General features: G+C 35.3%; 1 protein-coding gene across 6 annotated transcripts in view; it reads right to left on the bottom strand.

The window, feature by feature from the left end:
- Positions 1-22,594, bottom strand: part of MARCHF6 (membrane associated ring-CH-type finger 6) — a 57,065-nt gene that overhangs the window by 14,555 nt on the left and 19,916 nt on the right. For all 6 annotated transcript variants that reach the window (XR_014228774.1, XM_082317668.1, XM_082317670.1 and 3 more), the window contains 14 exons: positions 20,946-21,114; positions 18,996-19,188; positions 18,633-18,694; positions 16,558-16,590; positions 14,811-14,862; positions 11,272-11,330; positions 10,571-10,651; positions 9,280-9,348; positions 9,087-9,161; positions 8,112-8,246; positions 7,485-7,604; positions 5,596-5,696; positions 4,752-4,889; positions 2,734-2,935 (listed from right to left, as the gene is read on the bottom strand). Coding sequence is in view for 5 of the 6 variants with exons in the window: in XM_082317668.1 (XP_082173794.1) it covers positions 2,734-2,935; positions 4,752-4,889; positions 5,596-5,696; positions 7,485-7,604; positions 8,112-8,246; positions 9,087-9,161; positions 9,280-9,348; positions 10,571-10,651; positions 11,272-11,330; positions 14,811-14,862; positions 16,558-16,590; positions 18,633-18,694; positions 18,996-19,188; positions 20,946-21,114 (1,489 nt within the window). In the remaining variant the exon portion in view is untranslated. The remainder of the gene's footprint in view (positions 1-2,733; positions 2,936-4,751; positions 4,890-5,595; positions 5,697-7,484; positions 7,605-8,111; positions 8,247-9,086; positions 9,162-9,279; positions 9,349-10,570; positions 10,652-11,271; positions 11,331-14,810; positions 14,863-16,557; positions 16,591-18,632; positions 18,695-18,995; positions 19,189-20,945; positions 21,115-22,594) is intronic.

Here is a 22,594-nt window from a genome sequence, read left to right as displayed (position 1 = left end):
CTACAGTAGGACAAGCCAAAAGGGATTTTAGAAATAACATACCAATTCTATGAAAAGCAATGATAAATTTATTTTTATAGATAGTTTTTTTGGGTTTTTTTTTTTGATTTTTTTTTGTTTTTTTTTTTAAGGATCAACAATTAAGTAATAAAATCTAAAAATCCTCAGAAGAAAGCTTGCCAGAGAGTTTGCAGGCTCTGCTGACAGCTATGGATCATGAAAGGAAGGCTAAAGAAAGACAAGGCAGTAGTGGGAAAATTCAACAAATTTTAGACATCAGCATTTGTTCTGGAGAGGCTTTGGGAGGACCCTGCAAGAGAACCTTTGTTTAAGAAAGGAATGAGTTGGCAGAATTATCTAGATTGGCTGATAAAACTAATGATAGGCTTTTATGCAGAATAATTAAAAAAAAAAATCTGATCTTTTTATCTTGTTTGATACTAACAGTATGTACTTAATTAAATTAAAAAAAATAAATCAACACCATAGTTTTACATGCTCATTTATAACTGAAATAACATGAAGGATCAGTTCTGATGGCTTGCTCAATCCATATGGACATGATGAGTGAGTTCCAGTGGAAAACATTCATACATAATAAAAACTAAATAAAACCCACCTTCTTCTAGGATCTTACAACTTGGTTAAAATGAAAAAAAAAAATTAATGAAAGCATAGAAAAGATCAGATGTTTACACTGTTTGTTTTTTTTTTTTTTTCCCTTCTCAAATGCTTAAAATCCCAATTGAGAAAGTAATTAAAATACTGTCGTGTTACACAGTGGAAGTCTGTGAAGGAGACACATTTTTCTTAAGATGAGCTTATCCAAGTAGAACTATATGGTCAATACACCAAAAATCACAACTGAAGCACCTACAATGATCCTGAATGATACGTTATTTAAATGTTTTAAACAAGTGGAACCAGGGACATAGAATCCTATCAGTGAGCTACCATGTGTTCAAGATTGTGCAAGTGCTTGTCATATCTCTTGATGAAAACAATGGAAAGAAATTCAGTTAAATCAGATTTTCTTTTTATTTCTATATTCTGTAGAAGTCTCCAAAGAACAACTTAAAATGTCTAGATGAAAGTAAGTAGACCAGAAAAAACAGTCTTTGACAGCTGAGTATGAAACTGTTTAGTTATCATCACTAGTTCAAGGTCAGCACCCCAAATTACTGAAAGCTTATACTATGCAGTAGTTTGAGCGGGGGAGACTATTTCAGCACATGTCCTTATCCAGAGACATCCACAAAAATCAAACAACCCATGCAAAGGTAGTGCTAGAAAGGATTTAATGAGTTCCTAGGTTAACACACCCCTTCCTTGAAAGCAACATGTCCACATTACAGTTGTATATTGCCAGGTCACAGTGAGAATCCACTTTAATTACCTCCTTAGCAATCAAACAGGGAATTAATTTCAATTAACCTGTCTGTCATCCCAGCAACTTCATATGAACTTGACTCAGGCTAAGTGAAAATGTGACAAGTATCATATTTATCTTTAGAAATAACACTATAAAGTCTTATCTGAACTTTCAAACGTGTCTAACTAATGCCTTCTCCATATCACCTCAGTTTTCAGCTGGACCAGTTTCCTGTTCCAGCTCATTGCGTGTATGTTCTCGCACAGGCATTCATGCTAAGAAGGGAAGAAAGGAGCAATTGCCATGGAAAGAGGACCGGCACCCCTCCTTTCAGCAGTAAGCATGTATTTATGCTAGATTAAATTGGTCTCAGTCAATAGACCAATGTTCCTCTACAACAGTGTTCTAGCTCATGCACTCCTGTGGAGAGCCATTTTAGGGGGTAAAAACAGCACTGGAGGGAATTAACTCTGAACCCCCAACCCAAAAGCCCCAGCTTCAAACACCCGGAAGCTCAACAGTTGTGAAATCCTAAAATACTTTCAAATTTGCTTTTGGTTCTACTAGGTTGAGATCTAAGGGGCTGGGGGGGCGGGGGGGGGGCAGGGGGAAAGCACTTTATTTTGTACTTTGTTATGAGAATTCTGGTAGATTCAGCATTTTAAGGACAATTCAGAAGCAATACTACACTGTTCTAACTTGAGCCATTACTTCCATTCTTGAGCTATACCTGAAACTATGGTACTGAGCTGTATTTAAGTTTATTTTTGGTTAACTCAGAGTTCTGGTAACAACAAAACAATTTATTTAGTTTGACCTATATATTATTCTAGAAAGTTAAGTATTTGCCAACAACATTTCCTTACTAACTGTAGGGATTTAGAATTTCAAGTATTATAACACCTTTCCATCTTTAATATAGATGCAACAGAAGTTCTCCATTTAATTTCTTAATAAAGCAAAATACACTTCCAGCTACAAGACCGAAGTACACCCCCTTGAAAGCCATGCCTCGTTAGAGACACTCCTGAACCACCTGCTTTTGCTGGGGGGTTATTTTATTTCTCTCCATTACTAACTGTTAGGAAAATAAGACGTGAACTAATAGCTCATACACAACATGTATAGGATCTATAAATAAAATGGTAATTGAAGGTCTTAAGTTACAGGCTGAAAAAAGCTGTATGTCAGAAGAACTGTAAGTCTACTTTTTAGAAGGATACAAGCTGTACAAAACACAAAACAACATGACCCACCACTTGACTTCTGAGAAGATGTGGGCCAAATCTTTCTTACAAAAAAAGTTATACCCATTTTTCAAATGCCTTTCCCTTTTCTCTTAATGCATGAAATACACCTACCCTGAGCGGGAATTTTAAAGGCCTACGATAAGGCTGGAAACCCACAGGTCCTCCCTGTTGAAGTATGGCTTGATGGGCTGCATGAAGACCTTCTCCCACCACTGGAATGGCATTGTTATTGCGAGCATGCTGGTTGTTAGGCTGCTGGTTTGCATTGTTTTCATTTTCTTCCTGGTCACCAAGTAGGTAAGAATGGAGATCCCTGTAACAATCAAAATTTCAGTTTTGTTTTGTTTGATATGAATGAGAATCTTACAGAAATATAGGCCTACTCAGAATGAGTACAAGTTGTACAAAACTTAAACAGGAGTACTTGCAGAATCTCGATAAAGTAAAATAAGCCATTTTCTGATAATGTATTCAATGTCATCCTAAACACAGTATTTAGAAAAAAAAAATGCTAGTGTGGATGCAGATTAGAACAGTGGAAATAGAGCCACAAATAAAGATCACTTACCTGTTTGCTTTAAAAACAATGTCTGGTATTAAAGTTGTGCATATAAAAGGAAAATTGTATCGATACTTCAGTTCGTATAAGCAGGCAGCTCAACTGACAACTTTTATTTTAGTGCTACTAAGCTCTATTGGAAACAATTGCCTCCAAACCTACACTGTACAAGGACAGTACTGTATTGCTATAGACATGCTTTCAAAAGTGCAGAGTCAGGCAGAGTCTTTCAAGAAGATTCTAAATTGCTCAGAACTGTTCACAACATTTTAAGAACATCAATTATAGAAAGATTCAATTTACTTTAAAAAGTATTCCATTGATATTTCCTGCATACGTCATTAGGAAACAGATACTTATTTGAGTTTGATTAAAAAAACCCCAAACCCAATCTGAACATTTAGAAGTTAATTTTCCTCAGCTTTAGCAGAATTTTTATGAGCGGTAAGATGCGTGCAGATATTCTATTGGCAGATGATGAGAACATTTTCACAGCAGTTTGCTTTTTAAGAAAAGCAGAGGAAAAGATTTTCATCTTTGCTCAACTGAAATTGCTGAAAAGATATTTCACAATTGTTCTTAACAGCTGCAACAGTGGAGAAAGGAAAGCAATTTCTATTATCATCTCCAAAATTCTCTTCTTGCGTCATACTTAAAACACTATCAAAACACAGACAAATTAATTCAAAAAATAACTTTCCAAAATGCAAACTAAGAGAACAGGGGTGGGGAGAGTTTCCTTATGAGAAGCTAAAATAAATATTTTGGATTGTAGTGGAAGAAAAAAGCCTTTCATTCATTTTCTCAGAGTCTCAGACATAACTTAACAAAGAATAAATCTTCATCCTAATAATGGTGCATTGGCACGACCTACAATGAGCAAGACATGGTGGGAGAATGCCAGTATACTTTGACGTTAAATTTGAAATCAACCTTAATTTTTTCTTGACTAATTTGGCAAACAACTTATGAACTAAATAATTTCAAGTGCTAAAACTCTGCCTGGCAGTCTAAATTAGAGAACCGCACTTTGTATAATCATTTACTTCAGCTGACAAAGATACAGTTTTTTCCTTCTTTAGAGACTGACCTTTTAACTTTAAAATCCCCAATTTAAAGGTATTCACTTCTTCAGTTTAATGTTCTAAATAATTTTTCCTCCCCCCCCCAGTAAGAAATGCAAGATGCGCACATGAATTTTACCTACATGACTCATGGAAATGCTCTGCTGACACTTACCTCTAATTTTTCCATATAATAGGAAGTTAACAAGCTGTTAGTCATACTTTTATAGATTTTTTTTTTTTTTTTACTAAGCAAATGCTGTAATAGTGTACCAAAAGAATTACTTGTCAAAGACTAGTCCAGAAGTAGGTACAACTACTGCTTAGAAGAAGGTACTTCCATAGGAAATCACTATAGAAGTTTTTCATCACATATTTATCTATAAAATATAAAATAGCTATTAAAGCTACTTGTTGGGATAACTCTTGAAAAAGCATGCTGCCTTCATGCTAAAAGGCCAAGCTGGACACAATGCTTGTAGTTGATTTTGGCTTTCTGTACTTACAGCAAGTATCCAGCAGTAACAGTCCATGCTCGTACAAGACCTTTCAACCACTGTCTTGTATGTCCTTGTTCTAGCAAAGCTGGAAGCACCACCTGAAGCAGAAGGAGCTCTAGGGAAAGTTCACTTACTGGAGCATCGCTAGAAACAATGGGAAGAACAGGAAGTCAAACAAAGAACATTCTGATAGTAATCTTTTACACTGAATCATATTAACACCACCACAATAAAAAATACATTGGATGCCAACAGGAACAATTCTTAGGTGTTTGCAGACATTTTTCCTTACATACTACTCCAAGAACAGGTTAAGTGTTCATGAGTGTTTAGGCACTTAGGCCCACAAGAAATTTAAGAAAAAATGCTGAGAAAGATGATACCAGAGAATATGATTTGCTATTCTATTTACTTCTATCATTCCCGTTTCAATTATTATTTAGAAACAGAAAGATATTGCTATCATTAGAAAGAAATGCAGTTACAGATATTCTTTTATTCCTGAAGCAATGATAATCAGGAATGAATGTGAAAAATAAACATGGCAGCAACTTCACTATCATAAAGTTGAAGGGGAAAGTGTTTTGAGGGCATATAAAAATCAAATAGTTATCATTACAGCAGTAATACAAAGTGCCTTTTATTCTTCTTAGTAGCTTTTTATTTGACAAATTGTATGATGTATCTGCGTCCTTTATCTTTTTACTTTTCTAGAACAATGACGTTTAGATTAATTGAAAACAAACAAAACACACCAAACGATGTCACATTAATGCTCAAAGAGCGCAAATACACATTTTTCTAGTTACTGGGAGACTGAAAAAACATCTTTTTAAAATTAAATGCTTACCTGTACAGCATAACATTATATGGAAGAAAGTTAGGCAGGAGATACTTAATAATGCGTATAGGAAGCCAGAGCATGAGCAGTACAATTGATCCAAAGACAATCTGCAACAAGGAAGTTAAACAAGTTAGTCCCAATAGCAGAAACAACAAAACCTAGTTTCCCACCCATCTCTCTGACATGTTTCTCGTGTGTGGTGGGTTAGCCCTGGCTAACAACCAAACACCTACCCAGATGCTTGCTCATTCCCCTCTCCAGCTGAATGGGGAGAAAACAGAAGGAAGGCAAGAAGACTCATGGATTGAGATAATGACGGTTTAATAGGGAAAGCAAAAGCTGTGCGCGCAAGCAAAGAGTCCTTCAGTCGCTACTTCCCATCAGCAGACAGACGATTAGTGACTTCCTGGAAAGCAGGGCCTCAGCACATAGAATCACAGCATCGTTTAGGTTGGAAAAGACCTTTAAGGTCATAAAGTTGCTCAGGAAGGCATACGCCATAACGACCTCCTTTCCTACAGATTTTACTGCTGAGCGCAACGTCACATGGTACGGAACACCCCTTTGGTAAAGTCTGGGTCAGCTGTCCCAGGTATAGCCCCCTCCCGACCCCAGCTTATTCACTGGAGGGGTGGAGGAGCAGGGCAGAGCAGGAAAGAGGAAAAGCCTCCACACTGTGCAAGCACTGTTCAGCCACCCCCAAAACACCTGCCTGTTAGCAACAGTGTTTCAGCCCCTAATGCAAAGCACAGAAGGACATGGGCCGCTGTGAAGAAAATTAACTTCGTCGCAGGCAGACCAGTACGCTGCGATGCCCTCGCCAAATAAGACTGCGGCTGAATAAGCACTGGCTGGCCACCTGACAGTGAGGATAACGTCAGACAGTTCTACTTTCTTTCCCCTCCCCCAGCACTGGGATTACTGAGATCTACAAAAGATCAAAAGATCTTTCAGTTTCTATTTCCTCACATTTTAAACTGGCTGAAAGATCAAAATTCAGTAGGGGGATCAGGTGCATGAAGACCATGCACTTTTATAAATCCTGCTTCCTTAAGGAACCAAATTAAAAACCAAGTACATTTTAAACACATTCTTACACTTTCTATAAATGCACCACTAGAGACTAAAAATGCAAAAAAAATTCTTCTTGAAACTTAATAGTTTATGTTTGACACAAGAAATTTCTTAAAAATACTGAGAAAGAAACACACCCTGAAAAGCCTGAGTCGTTTTTTGAAATGGTAAACTGTAAATGATTGCTATTTTGGGTCCCATATTCTAGCGTGAGGCTGGTAAAAGTTCTGAATTAATTAGCTAAGCAAAATCAAAAGGTGAAGTTCAAGTTACCACCAGTTTCAACACAGCCTGAGAACACATCTCTAAAACCTTTAGGCCTTTTTATCTTACAATGATAACCTGGAAACAGACACCACTGGCTAGGATCAGCATAATCCAATCCAAAACTAGATAGTTACTCTACCCCTGCTGCACTACTTTAGCTAAACTGGACACACAATGTTTACTGCAATAACCACGAACATCACAAGAGAGTTATGTGATTTACAATATCCATAATAAACAACAAATACTTGTTGTCTGAATACACAAACATTTCCTGTGATTTTGCCTAAGGGGAAGATGTCACAGAAGGGACCTCTAGCAGTAAACTACCCCAGCCCCCTGCTCTGAGCAGACTCAGTTACATCAGGTTGCTCAGAACCTTATCCAGTTGAGTTTCGAGTATATCAAAAGATGTAGATTCTGTTTGCAACCTGTTCCAGTGTCTAATCACCTTCATGGTGAAAATGGCGTTTTTCCTTAAATACACAGCAGCATATATGGGAGCTAACATATGAAATTTTCTTTCCAAATAAATTCTTGAAAAAAGTCCTTACCACTGATAGGATAAACCTCCTGAGATGTCTATAAATGGGCAAGTGAATCATTTCTTGCACAGGATTAAAGTCTGGATCATTCAAATTCCTGAGAAACCATAAGACACCAGGTCTCAATACCTGAAGTAGGAAATAGAGAACAATATATGAAAAGAAAATTATCTTCGTATTCTTTGTTTTTCATTCTGGGTAATACTGCTGCAGCAAATAAGTTTTAAACATAACAGGGGTATTTGTTGAACAAAGTTCAACAAGGTTCAACAAAATGGTACAGAAATAGAACAAAGGAAGCATTATCATAGAGAAGTAGAGAAGCAATAACCAATTACAGTCTTAATTTTCAAGTCTTAATCAATCTTAAACAACTGAAATATATTTAGAGTCATTTGAAGGCAACACTCATGTTTAAGGACTCTTTGTAACCTAAAAATCTCCAAGTAAAATATACTCCAAATCATCATTTTCCACTGCGGTAAGTACCAGTGTGGCCCTTTTTACATAAGGTTGAAATCCAATACACACACACAAAACACAGTAGCAGCAATACCCACATGTGAAATATTTAACTAACAGTTCAACACGCAAGTTTCTCTATGTTATATACCAATCTTGTTCTTATAGACTTACCTCTCTCAGTAAAAGAATGAAGGATGCAAAATAAAAGACGTATACCATTCCAACTAACCAGTGCAGAAACATTGTGGTACCTGGGGCAGACTGAAAGCTCAATTCTCTGTCTTTCAGAGTGGCATCAAACATCTCCTAGAAGGTAAGTAGCAAACAAATATGAATAAAGTTTGGCAAACCTCCACACTTACTCATTTTGTTTACCCTAGTTCATATATACTACTAGGCATTTAATTTAAATGTCTGCCTCGTGCTAACACATAAATAATTATAGCATTTAATTGGGAAAAAAAAAGGGAATTGGTTACAACAAGAACAGCAAATAAAGATCAATTTCTGATCAACTTCTTTCTTCTGACAGAAAGATGAAAGAAGTCAACTCAAACACTAACATACACCACATAAGTTATAAATCAGTTTAAACAAAGTGGCACTGTGATGGAAGCAAATACTTCTTCCCTTAAGTAAAACTGTATTTCTACGAAGGCTAGAAGAAATTAATTTTCTCCATTTGAAATTAATCACTTAATTTTTTTTCAGGACAAAAGCCTGTCCTTCTCAATTCCAAGCAAACACAGCATGTATCTTGTTCAAAACAGAAAGAGATTGGACAACTATTAAAATATGAAGTCATTACTGTTTCACGTAAGATGGCTACATAAAGAAGTTTATTCAGTACAGAAGTTTGCCTATAAGTAAGTTCATTATCATAGTGGTCTTGTAAATGAAGTAAAAAGGATTAGGATCTTATCATCTTAATAATAGCATGTTAATTTGTATGTAGTAACATAAAGGAAAACAAAATTAGCATTAAGCAGTACCTAAAAGACAGTTTCCCTCTGGAAACACTATGTTTATAAAAACAGAAGAGTGTCATCAAACTCACATCAACAACTCTCTTTTCATCAGAACTTTCCTTCCTTTAAATATAAACACCATTAAAAAATATTTTATCACATTTATTTCCATTCTTACCAAAGAGCATATGTCCAGCCACCAGCCACAGATGAGAGGAAACACACCAATTTCAACGACCACTAACAAGGAAACCTTTAGGAAAAAAAGAGAAAAGAACATCTCACTAGTTTAACAGAAATTGCCAAGAAAGTTATAATGTAAGCTTAAATTGAGAGGGTTTTCTGCTACATGCAAAAAAAAAAAAGATTACCTTGACAACAATATAGCAAACTCCTAATAAACGACGTGATCGCTGGAACTTAACAAGTGCTGCCAAACCCTGAATAGTTTTGTCAAGAAAATAATACTGAAAAATACTTTATAACATAGTTTGATTAATATGAAACTCTATATTATGTGGCTTTCAGCAACAGGAAATTTTACGAAAGACAAAAGTGAAACAGGAAGTATGTATTTTATCAGGGCTCTATTTTCAAAGTGGGCTGTGACTCTGGAAGTCACAATCTGATGTGCTGGATAACCCCCCCAAACATGCATCTAAAATAAATGAATAAATAAATAACAGTATTACCACCCTTCTTAATTGAAGCATCCAAAAGTTTTCTCGAGAAATAAACAGTTGCCTTTGAAAACATCTGCCATGAGTAAGCAACTTTCAAAACTGAAGGCCTACCTTAAATGGTAGCTTTCCTTTTCATGCAGTCTGAAACAAATTCTCACCTTTTCCAGGAAAAGCTGGATGCATATTACAGTTTGGGGGGTTGTTTTGTTTTCTTTTAGGAAGCAAAACAGAGAGATGCCAATCAACTGTTTTACCACGTTTGCACTGCACATTGGTGTGGTCTAAATGTGATGTTAGCTTTGTGTGCTCTTGAGCAGAAAACTACTAACAAATGTTGATTCTTTCAAACTGAAGTTGGTGTAGAACCTTTAAAAACATGCAGCTAGAATGCAGACTTCTTACTTCTGACCAAATCCTTCTAGCTTTCAGGACTCCACCATGACTTAATTTTCTCTGTAATAATGAGGGTTAACACTTGAAATAAATCCTTGCTGCAAACTCTCAGTGGTTTAGAGACATAAAAGAGAAACTAAAACAATCCACACTCTACAGATCTGGCAGGATCAAAAAGATGTGCATAAATTTCCCATCGTACTCTACTTATTTTCATAACTTCATTTCTCTTTCTGCTGGAACTACGTAACCCAGAGCAATAGCGTAAGGACAGTGAGGAAAAAACAATAGTTCTATACTCATCTTCTCTGACAGACCTTCAAAATTTAGTTGGACGCCTTCAAGCAAGCACAAAAGCCTATGATTTTGCGTTGTTAAATGTGTGCAAGTGTTCTGAAGAATGCAGTCACGCTGACAACTTTCAAATGTCCAAGAGAACAGAAGAGACCTTCTAATTTCACCAAAAGAGCAGAGCAAAACGCTAAATTAATTGCATCTGCAACACAACCGTGCCTCCTCAAAATACAGCCAGAAAAAATGACTTACATGTAAAATCCGAACCAGGTAACTACTGACAAAAGGATACATGACAAACAATTAGAGTCACTGCTAGCAGAACATATCCGACTATAGTTGTAATCAGGCCTTCAAAGTGAGATGCTTGAACCTGGAGGGGAGGGAAAAAAAGGCAAAGTCTATCAGTCTCAAAAGATTACATTTCCTTTTTATGTAATTAAGATAAATTCCAAATCTCAACTCTTCAAGAAGCATGACAAGTTTCTTTAGTTTTTACATATTTTAATAATCGACTACTTTTTTGGTGTCTCCATCAAGAGCACAAAATGTTTACATTTACATTTACTAGAAAAGCCTAACAACTACTTTCTTCAAAGATGAAACCACCTCTATATATGAAACAAAAGGTGTCACCTTACACTACCTCACTACCTCCTAGCTTTCATTACCTATTATCATCAACTATGAAAATTACTCAGTACACAAATTTAAAAAATACATTAGGAAGAAGAGGCTGTTAAAAAAACCCCAAAACGTATGCATTTTTTTGTAAAAGGAGAAAACCTCACTTGAAATGTAAATAATGGAGGAAGTTGGAAAGAGTGAGAACATTTTTAATCACAGATTAAAAAAGGTTTGAGGAGAAAAAATGAGAGACACTACACGTTACTTTTGCAATCACAAATAAAAGTGGAAGGATGCTACAAAAATATTGTGATTAAATAAATAGCAGCAGGTTTTTTCATTTTGAAATTAGAAAACAGTACTTACATATTCCTCAAAGCCCAGGCCAACAATGGAGAAGTGACCAATGTGGTATGGACAAAATGCTGCATAACGTAAGCAGAAAGAAGGGGAAAACAAAGGCCATGAAAACTGCTAACTGGAGCCTTATTTGCAGGATGTGTATTGTAACATGGTAATTATTCTACTTCTCATCAATGGTGTGAAAATGACTAAAAAATAAAATCACTTTTTGTGCAAATATTTGCAAGTGTTATATTTCTATAATCTCACAAATACTGATAATCGGATCAGAATTCACACTGAAAGACTACAAACAATACAAAACTACACAGAATAAAAGGACAGTCTTTTCCGTCTTAGTTCATCCTGCTGTGTGTTCAATTCAGTTTCTCTGTCTTACATACTAGGGTGGTATCGGTCTCATAGACTGCTGTAGGAACCTGTTCTGTATATTCACTTTCCCGTGCACTAGAAGACTTAAGTAGCCATTTTACATCTTGGTCAGATGGGATTTGCTTTAGCGAGGTTTCAGTTTTAGTGCTTTAATTCTTAAGAATACTGTGAAAAATGCAATCCCTGCAGAAATTTGGAAAGGGAAGAGAAGATGAGGGGTAGAAAGATGATGCTCCAGTGAAGAGATGAGGAGCAACTGAGAAGTCTTGTACTTTGAATTAATGTACTAACGACTGTCATCAGTCCTGAGCGCTCGCTCTTGCCAATTCTGAGGTCTCAGCAGGAATGAATTAAAAAACACAGCACTTTCCCCATTTTTGGAGACCTGTGTATTTGCAACAGGATCAAGCAGTTGTTTTAGCTCACTCTGTGGTCTTCTAACCAAGCTACGAAGGACTACAGAATTCAACATCACTTTCCTACAGGAGTAGAGGGAGTCAATAGGAAGTAAAAGGGCTGCAGTAACTGCAAGCTTTTATTTTCACCTATATTGCCTTCAACATATCATGATAATCCACTGTGGGGACTACTGTAGACTAAACATACCCTCAAATGAAAAGCCAGATGATTTTCTCTCCCCTCCTCATTTTCATATGACCAATATGTAAAAAAAACTAGGAAAAGATTCAGCAGGACTTGTATTACCCTAATCAGTGATCTGAAAGTTTTAATTTATGTCCCTTTCAGAGAAACCAGCAGTTACTGGGAATAGCAAAAATGTAAAAGATAAAGGGAGGAGGAGGACTTGAGCACTTCCTGCCCAGTAAGAACAAGGGAAAGAAAAGTGGGGGGGGGGGGGGGGGGGGGGGATCACACTCATGACTCCTACAGGTATCAGACTCATGACTTAAGTCATACCTTTTTGACAGTGTTTTATGAGATTATAGTGCACAGTTTCTCATGTTTTTTTAAATAACTTTCTTTAAAAGATAATTTCTAATAGACCCCTTTTAATAAAGAGCATGAAAGAGTACAAACTCCTCTGTGAGTACTAAAATGAGCTATAGAAAATATGAATTAGAGTTGAACTTAATTAACTTATCCAAGCGAACATCATAGAATTTCTGGATCAGTAATTAAGGTTCCAAATGCTTTCCTTCTGTTTTATCTTCTAGAAAGTACCTCCTGTGACATTTGACCTCACCAGGACTGTAATTATGAATAACTAGACATTTGGCAGTTGTAAATTAGGCAGTATTACTTAGTGGGAAAGATATTAAAAATAGGCTTGAGAGGCACAAATTAAATTCCCAGATCTCCTGCTTACTTGCTTGGGAAAGTCATTCCCCTTCTCTTCTCTACTTGTTAGTTTCCCACTTGTTAAAGCACACTTAGAGCTACCGAAAACACATCTATATGACAACCTTATTAATTATTCTTATTACTCACTTATTAATGAATTTAAATCAAGGATTTAGAAATTTCATCGTTATTATCTACTTATTAAAAAAGCCTAAATTTTATCATAAATTAATTAGGTTTTTTAGCTGCTATAACTAGAGACTAAAATAGACTAATTATCAGAAAGAAATAATTCAAGTATTTTCCAACTCCTATTAGAACAATTATAGTTTTTCATAGTTTTTTGTGAATTAAATATATATGATAATTCTTTTTATTTTCTTTTGATCTGCTGATTCATTTCAGTAACTAGATGCTGAAATCACTGGTTCAGTATTGCGAGCTTTACTTTGCAGCAAAAATTTCTTATCTACCATATGACATCAGTTTTTAAAGCTCAAACTCTTCTGCCAGGAAAGACCACTCAAAAAACCAAAGCAACATAACCAATCCCTTTCTAAACTTATAACTCAGAGCAAGTGAAATTTTGTGTCTGGTATCTCTTCAAGTGTATAAAATGCTCTATCTTGTCACTAAAATGCTGCTGCTTCTGCACACAGTTCTGTCACATTAACAACACTAATGAGCTCAAGCACCATAATCCAGAAGCTTCTGTTAGCAGCAAAACAGGCAAAATTAAGGCACAGGGAAGAGCTATTATTTTCCTGTGTCACTCAACAGGTGTAAGGTACAAAACAAAAAAAATCTGAATCACAGCCTAATGCCTCTCAGGAGGGTCTTTAAAAAAAAAAAAAAAAAAAAAAAATTCTAAATTTGTTACCCTCCTTTCTGCAGTAAAACCAGAGTGGAAATGCAAATTTACCCTACATATTATAAGCAGTAAATATAAAATAGGAATTCCAGACACTCTCAAAGGAGAGCTTACTGCTATACTGCTACTTATAATAAGGCAGGCATTTTACCCTTTTCTTTTAGGGTTCAAATGATTGAGAAATATACACTTATGGTTTGGGGAGTTTGGTGGGGTTTTTTTGTTTGTTTGTTTTTGTTTTTTTAAGCTGTGACAAATTTTATGTCCAAGAAATTTTCCTAGCACTAACTATACATGGAACCAGAACATGGAAATATTCCTATCTTGTACTAGAAATAGAGAGAGTCTTGCAAACATTTAAAGTTGCAGTTCAGCTTCAGCATCTACAGGAAGGAGAATAGAAAATAAAGTAAAATACACCACTGATTAGAATTTACTATTTTCTAAAATTTAAGTCAGTCTAAGTTGTATGACCTAAGGAAAGCTGTTCCATAGTAATTTTGGACACAACATGAAAGTATATTTGACAACTCTACACATTCAACTATGTTCTTGCACGCCCCTGTCCCTCTCAATTTTGAGCCCCAAAAATGGCTTCTTGATGGAAAAAGCAATTTAACTATATCTAGCAAAAACTATAAGGAAAAAAACCCCACCATCCTAGCCATTCCTAAAAGTACTGCATTTGCTCATAAGCTAAATTCCAGGAGGTTCCTGCTTTAATTTAACAGTATTCCAAACAAATATTATTTCCTGTGCTTTGGCTGACATCATTAAGCTTTTGTAGATTTCCTATTTTAAACCTATTCACTTAAAGGAATTAAAATGACAAAACTAGAAGCAATAAAGATTTATTATTCATATTCCCAGTTAGTTTGTGATTCCATTTCTAGATGTCACAACTTCATTTATTCTGAGAGAACAGCCTTAAAATTAACCTGCATTATCACTTTACAAAGAAGGATCTTTTTAAAACCTAAGAGCAAATGATACTTACCAAACACAAGTATGAACAATGTATTTAAAGATACCACCCAAAAGACATGTTCCTGCAAGAAGTATAGGGGAAGGAGGGAGGAAGACGACAAGGAAACAGTACATAAATATCAGTCATTTAGATAAGTTACTTTACTTTTATATCTAAACTTCTTATTTCAACTGCCTATTATTACCAGAACTTGCACATCTCATGTTAGAGTCAAGAAATTTGCTCTAACACAAAGACCAAAACATGGAGGACAGATTATGAAAGCATCTGTTTACATTCATGGACATGTACTTGGATAAGAGCATTTATATTGGCTTTAATATCCTTATTTTGTAAAAATAAGCTTTTATTTTAAAATCAATATAAATAGTTCCAGCCTTAAAAACAATTATACGAAATGTATGTGGATATTTATTCTATAAATGAGAAAATGTTAATCTGAGCTTTTAACAGTTAGACTTTGTCACAAGAAACCCATTAACAAAACTGACAGCTCTCACTCTAGAAATGACAGCGTGTCTCTGTTTTTTAATATTACTTTTAGCTAAGATGTGAACTCAGCCATAAGTACACTGGAATTGTAATTCTTTTGACATTATTAATTAAGGTCAGTCACTAATGACATAATAAGCTACATTATTTTAAACATGAGACGCTACATTAAAATATGAGACGTTTTATTTCAGATATGAGACATTTGTCCACTACAGTATCTAAGAAACACATTCCTATTTAGGAATTATATTTCTTTCACACATTAAATAAAGTAAAATTTATACTGCTGGAAGAGAGCACAGATCATTTTTTCCTCTTTAAAATATAAATGACTTCTCTTTTTAAAAGTAAGTGACCTGGCAGATGATACCCAATGAATGTAGCTGTGATGGGTTAAAGTTTTGTTGCCATCAACTCTTTGCATTCTCTATCCCCTGACCCTGAAGTCAGAGCTAGACATCTCCAACAGTCAGGTAGGATGGGCAGCAGAGCGAGCCCTTCAAATAAGCTATGACAAAATCCACTAGAAGATATGCATTATATATGTAAGAGTTTGTCAGGGAGATAATCAACATGTGTTCACCCACAGACAAGTGTTAAAAAGCCAATAGCTTTTTCAGGAGTGCTTTGCTAAATTATCATAAAGATTTTTGGAACCAATTTAAAAGATATGTGCTCCACAAGATAGACTGACTATTGTGAAGATTTTAAAAAAAGATTTGATACGGATATTAATTAAAATAATATTCAAGAGGGGAAAAATTCTAGGGAGGAACAAGAAAAAAAAACCCCAACCCTAAATAAAATCAAGAAACATAACTGAAGATCTTAAATTTTAAAATCTAGTCTACACTAAGAATTCACTAGTGCATTCTGGTGGTATTAGGGAAAATCAGAAAAATCTGAATGGACGCTATTTTCATTACAACATAAAGAGCAAAACTTAAGGCTAGAACAGATATGTATTTTCAGTGTATGCTTTTTTTAAAGGCTCTAATTTTTATTTACAGTGGAGTACGTGATCCAAAAGTCTTTTAAGAAATTCCACTTTTATGCCACACACACACACAACTCTACTCTGTGAAACTCCTAAAAAGACAGTCTGCTTGAACACGACACATCATATGAAAGTCTCTCTTTAAAGAACATATATCATATGAAAATAGGGATTTCAAATAGAACGATATAATTTTAAAAAATACAGTTTACTTTAAAAAAAAAGCCTTCTATAGAAATTTTTGAAACGCAGGATTTCACTTACTAAAAAAACCAGAGATCCATCAAGTCCAAGCATCTGTGAAGATAAGAAAGTTAATTTTATTTACTCATCAGAAAAATTAAGTGACACGCATCTAAAATAAGCCGCATAGAAGCCTCTTCCACGCCAACTTTTAATGTCCAATACACTCAAAAGCTTTTTTTATTGCTCGACCAACATAACCTGGACATAAATTCTTGAAGATAAAGAGAGAAACTAAGTTCTTGTTCAACATAGTAAACTCAGTTGATCAAAGGCAGTGATATACATGTGGAATATCTTAATACACATGTATTTATATATGGCAAACCAAACACATAATCAATTAATTTATAGGGTATGTCTCTCCAAGATTTTGAAGACTAACAAAGATTTTGTATTTACAAAACATTTTAGTGATTGAACTGTTATTTAAAAACATGTTTAAACAACTCAATATTAAAATACAAGAGCGATTTTTTTTTTTTTGCTTCCTAGCTGCAAAGTATCAGTTTATGTTGCACTGAGAAAAGTCAAAGGTTAATATTTTAGTTTCAATGTATAAAAGCAACTAGTAACAGGATAATGTTGTTACACTATGTTATTAAGTTTACGACATAATTCGTTACAGCTAGGGAAGACGGGAAACAAATCCTCCATCCCTCTGCACAGCTGTTATGGGAAGCATCCACAGAACAGCCAAAACCAGAGCATCTATTAAAAAAAAAAAAAAAAAAAAAAAAACGAAACCAAACCCCAATAACTCTCCTTTTCCCCCCACTTCGAGGATTTCTTACTATTTCAATCCAGACACTCCTACTCCACAATTACTGCTGTAAATTACCAGGTTCAAGGCTATTTTGTACCAGGATTTTGCACTAAGTTCCAAGATATTAAAGTTGCACATATTTTACAAAGTAAACCAAGATGCAAATACTTCTGAAAATTCAGAAAGCTTGCATGCTATTTTCACAAGATAAAATAGCAGAAAAGCCCACCCCACCTTTGATACTAATTTCCAACTAGATGTCTATTGCCTACGCCAGCACATAGGGTTGGAAATGGTTATAAGGGTTTGCTGAAACCGATTTCTATATTCACAGAGAGGCAGCACAATATCTTCAATTAGGAGTACATCAGCATTTCCCAGCGCATAAATTGGGTTCAGAAATATAACACTTTCATCTTGAGATACATAGTAGAATGGTTCAGAAACCTGAATCTACATATGCCCTTTTCCACTAAACATCTTTCAAAACAAATGAAGAAGCTTTCACTAGACACAAAACAAAGATCAAGACCTGTCCCTTGTGATGAAAACTGTATTTCTACTACACTGCAATCAAGGCAACAACTATATCACAGCCTAGGAATACAGTGACTAGCTTTACAACTGTCTGCCGTAGGCACTAGAGACACTGGTAAATCACATGAAGCTGCTGCACCTACCTTCAGGTAGATTTTGCTGCATGTGGTGAGCTTTGAACTCAGACATTGGCTTCTTCTAAACCAGCTACAAAAAACCTACTTCTTGAGTCTCTACACTATGATTACTGTGTACATGCATCTCATGCTTTAATTATGGAACTTGTGATCCATAAACAAAACAGAAGCAATGTTACATTAAAATGCTCCGTCATTTTTTAAGAAATACACTTGTCTTTTGCAAACATGTAAATAAAATAAATTAACCAAAATTTATGGTTCTCTATTTTCTTTAGCTTAACGCTTTCACGAATACAAAAATTAACCATTAAACTATACATAACGCCAACACCTATGTGCTTCTAATCTGACCTAGCATCCTCAATGCAAGCTGCAATTCATCTCTAAACCTGCCCAAGTTGCAGACTTCAGAAAAGTCTGTGCTAAAACATGTTTTAAGCTGCTACTGCGTTTCAAATCAAATAAATGCCTTTTTGATAGTTAACAAATAGCATAATAACATTTTGTTTTTAATATAATGTCTTTTTTAGGTCACTAAAGCCTCTTACTGATAGTCTTCATACTAGACAATGGTATCCAAATCTATCCCAAATGGATAATCATTTCAAGTATGTGTCTGATTTATTCAATTCAAGAAAATGATTCTTACTCACTCGCTCCCAAGTAAGCTCTTCTGCTGCTCGATCCCATTCCAAAGCATTCCAGTTCATGTCATCTGAGGAGACAATGGCCATTTTTACAGCTGACTCACCCAAAACAAGATGTAACCACTCCGTGCTATGTTTTAAATGAACAAAAAGACTTAAGTGCGTAACGTTCCACTCATAACTGCTGATAGCTTTTCAGCAAGCAAATGCTTCAGCACTCAAAAGAAATATACGAAATTTGCAAAAACAAGATAAATAAGCTGAACTGGGAATTTACACAGCTTCCTTGAATTATGACAGTTCCATTTTCAATGGTTTCATTTATATTTAAAAAGAACTAGAACATTACTGTTTTGAGTCACCTGTTACCTTGTGCTCCATTGTTTGCATCTGCTGCATCTTCTACTACAGCATCTTCTTCATCTTCATTATCCTCCTCCTCTTCATCTACTTGTTCTTCTTGAATTTCAGGGTTCTCACCTACAACTACATTCTCAGGAGCCGGGTTAGCAGGTTGATCAAGCACAGCGTTTTCAACACCTCCATTTACAACAGCCTGAGCCTGCAGAAACAGGATTTAGTATTCAGTTAACTTGATCAACCTCTCTCTGTACTTTTATCCTGTATATAGAAAAAACGAATAGTATTGAAAAAATGTTAATAATGTATTTTTTTACATAAGCATTAAATTTGGGACCACTAAACCTTTTAAAAGAGGAAGACAAACATTCAGACTTCTTCACAGAGTAGCTGAGGTTGGAAAGGGCCTCTAGAGATTGTCAAGTCAAGCCACCTACTCAAAGCAGGGTCAGCTAGAGCAGGTTGCTCAGTGCTGTTTCCAGTTGGCTTTTGAGTAACTCCAGAGATGGAGACTTCACCACCTCTCTGAGCAACCCGTTCCAGTAGTTGATCACATGTACAGCAAAAAAAAAACCCAACCAAACAAAAAAACCTACATCTGTTTTTTTTGTGCGGGATGGGTTTTGGTTGCATTTGTGGTTTTTTTTTTTTTTTGTGTGTCTAAATGGAATTTCCTGTATTTTAATTTGAGCCTACTGCCTGTTGTCCTGTCACTCAATAGTAGCAAGACGACTCTGGCCCCGTCTTCTTTACAGCCTCCCGTCAGGCATTTATACACACCAATAAGGTCACCCTGAGCCTTCTCATCCCCAGGCTGAACAGTTCCAGCTCTCTCAGCCTCTCATTGTATGTCAAATGCTCCAGTCCTTTAATCATTTTTGTTGGCTCTTCACTGCACTCACTCCAGTAAGTCCATGTCTCTTTTGTTCTGGGGGAGCCTAGAACTGGATACAGCACTCCAGATGTGGTCTCACCAGTGCTCAATAGAGGGGAACTCTCTTGATCTTATGAAAACTATCATTGTATTAGAAAGATGGTCAGTCAAGGACAACCCAAGTCAGTCATCAAGCTGAAGATCTCTGTCTCTGTCTTTAAAAAATTGACATTTATTACAAAGGAAAACAAAATTTTAATTATTTCCCCCTATGCATGTATTGCTTATATCACCTCTTTTCCTGCCCAAGAGGCTCCTGTAAGCACTAAAGGGGTGCATGTGTGTGTGTTGGGAGGGCAGAGAAGCTCCAGCTTCAGAGGTTTCAACAAAACCTCTGTTTTGAGAACAGTGAATTGTTACCTCATGAACTACTGAAATACTTATGAGAAAGACAAGATAAAAGCAAGCTGCATCTTCATTGACTATGGCTGACAATTCAGCTTTATACACACAAAATTATCTTTAAAAAGTGTAAAGATACAGACATAAGAATCTAAACAATGTTAAAGTTACTTTACAAAAAATATACTATTATTTTATACTATATAGTATTATTATATACTATATATAATATATAGTATATAATATATATTATTATTATATAAAATATATAATATATATTATATACTATATATTATATATATAGTATATATATACTATATATACTATATAATATATAATATATAGTATATAATATATATTATATTAATAGTGTATATATATTATATACTATATATTACTATATATATACACTATTATATTATTTTATACTATATACTAATATACAAAAATATATACTACTAAAATATACTAAACAAATCCATTAATGTTCCATTTTACAGAACTTCAAAAATGTAACAGTGGTGTCACTGAGTTTATACAGGAACACATGTTCAACTCCTGCTAATGTACAAATAAAGATACCCTGCAGTAAAATAACATTACTGTTTGGTTCTGATAATGTATTTATTCACAAAAACACATTTTCTAAGGTTATCATAAACTACTGAGCAGTTAAGTTTTACCTCATTTTGTTGACCAACACCATTGAGTGGCTGTTGCTGATTTTGTTCCAACCACTGTGGTGCTCCTCCATGGACGATCTGTTCACGTAACCAAACAAGGCTGATAAATGCACACAGAGTGCATGTTACCACAAAACAGCCCTGCAAACAGTCAGCCAGTAAGTTCTCCCTGTTAAAGAAAGAAAAAAAAATGAATGACAAATATATTTTGCTAATAAGACTAAACTTAGTCACTATTAACTACCACAACCAGATCCTCCTCGTCCAAGCCAACAAATAAACTAGTATTTAGGCAAAAAGCTGCATTTATTTATGTCTCTAGGTGAAGAAAGTATCTAGACGTTATTTTTATTTAATATAAAAAAAAAATCTGTTCAAAGAAGGTTTCTTTTAGGAAGGCTGTATGTACCTGTGTACAAATGGTTTTAAGTGCCAAGATAAACACTGATTTGGAAAGGTTTTATTTCGCTCTGGTTTGGTTTGTAAAATTACTACTGTTTAAACATAAATATTCCTGCAAAACAGGATCTGACTCAATATGAAGAAAAGCTTCAAGAGTAGTTCAGGAAAAACAATCTGCAAGAATAGCAAAGGAAACATAATAGTCACTAAATAAATGATTTGCTACAGTAAAAGATCTGTTTAAATGGCTAGATGCATAATACCCAGTCCACTGAAGCATTTTGTCTGCTGAGCTACCCTAACCAAAGGAACGGAACTGCAGGGTTTGCCTTCGACTGCTCTACATTTCAGGTAGTCTTTTACCCCAGATATTATCCCTATACTTTATAAATCCTAATCTATCAAGTCATCCATAACAGTAAAACAGCAGCAAAATGAAGTTCGGTTAGCCAACTGAAACTAGGGTTTCATGCAATGCAAGAAGTACTTAAATTGGCTTAAGCAACCCTCATCCCTAATTCCAGATACCTCCTCCCACTTGTTTCCACCCTTGCACTACTCCTTGACCACAGTGAATTTGCTCAGGAAACTAACCAACTACAATACGTTTTTTAAAATAAGTAAGAAATACGCCACCACAGCACTCTGCCATCCCCAAAGAAGTTTCTGCCTGGCTCTCCATGCAGCCGCACAAGCACTTGTGCCTGCACAGCACAGTGAATACCCTGGGGACAAGAAGTCCAAAATGAAAAGATGACACAAGATGCTATTGAAATTGACTCTGCCAAAGAAATACATGTCAAAGCACAGCTTCACATGCCATTAAAATCTGACACATACTTGAGTCCCTTATTTTCTCGCTTAGACTGTAAAAGACCGGAGAAGAGGTGCTCTAGGTTCAGTTGTTTCAGATTCTTCTCAGAAAAATAAAAATAAAATCTACACTTACTGGGACATAACAGGAAAAATACTGTTATTAATCTCAAGCAAGCATCTCCCTCCATTAATAAAAATTAATTAAACATAACATGACCTGATGTCTCTAATCAAATAGCCCAGCTGAGATGACTTAGCTGAACTGCACAGGACATTCATTCAAAATTTGCTTGACTTGCAACTGATCCTACTCAAACTGAGTTTCAATTCCTCAGGTTCAAGACAATGAAAAAAGTAAGAACGAGCCTGAAACTCTGTTGTGTTGGCATTTGCCAATTCTTTAAGTAATATTGATTTTAAAAAGACAAAGA

This window comes from Platalea leucorodia (assembly GCF_965183815.1).
Source record: "Platalea leucorodia genome assembly, chromosome: 1".
Lineage (NCBI taxonomy): Eukaryota > Metazoa > Chordata > Aves > Pelecaniformes > Threskiornithidae > Platalea > Platalea leucorodia.
This window is presented reverse-complemented; position numbering and strand designations above follow the sequence as displayed.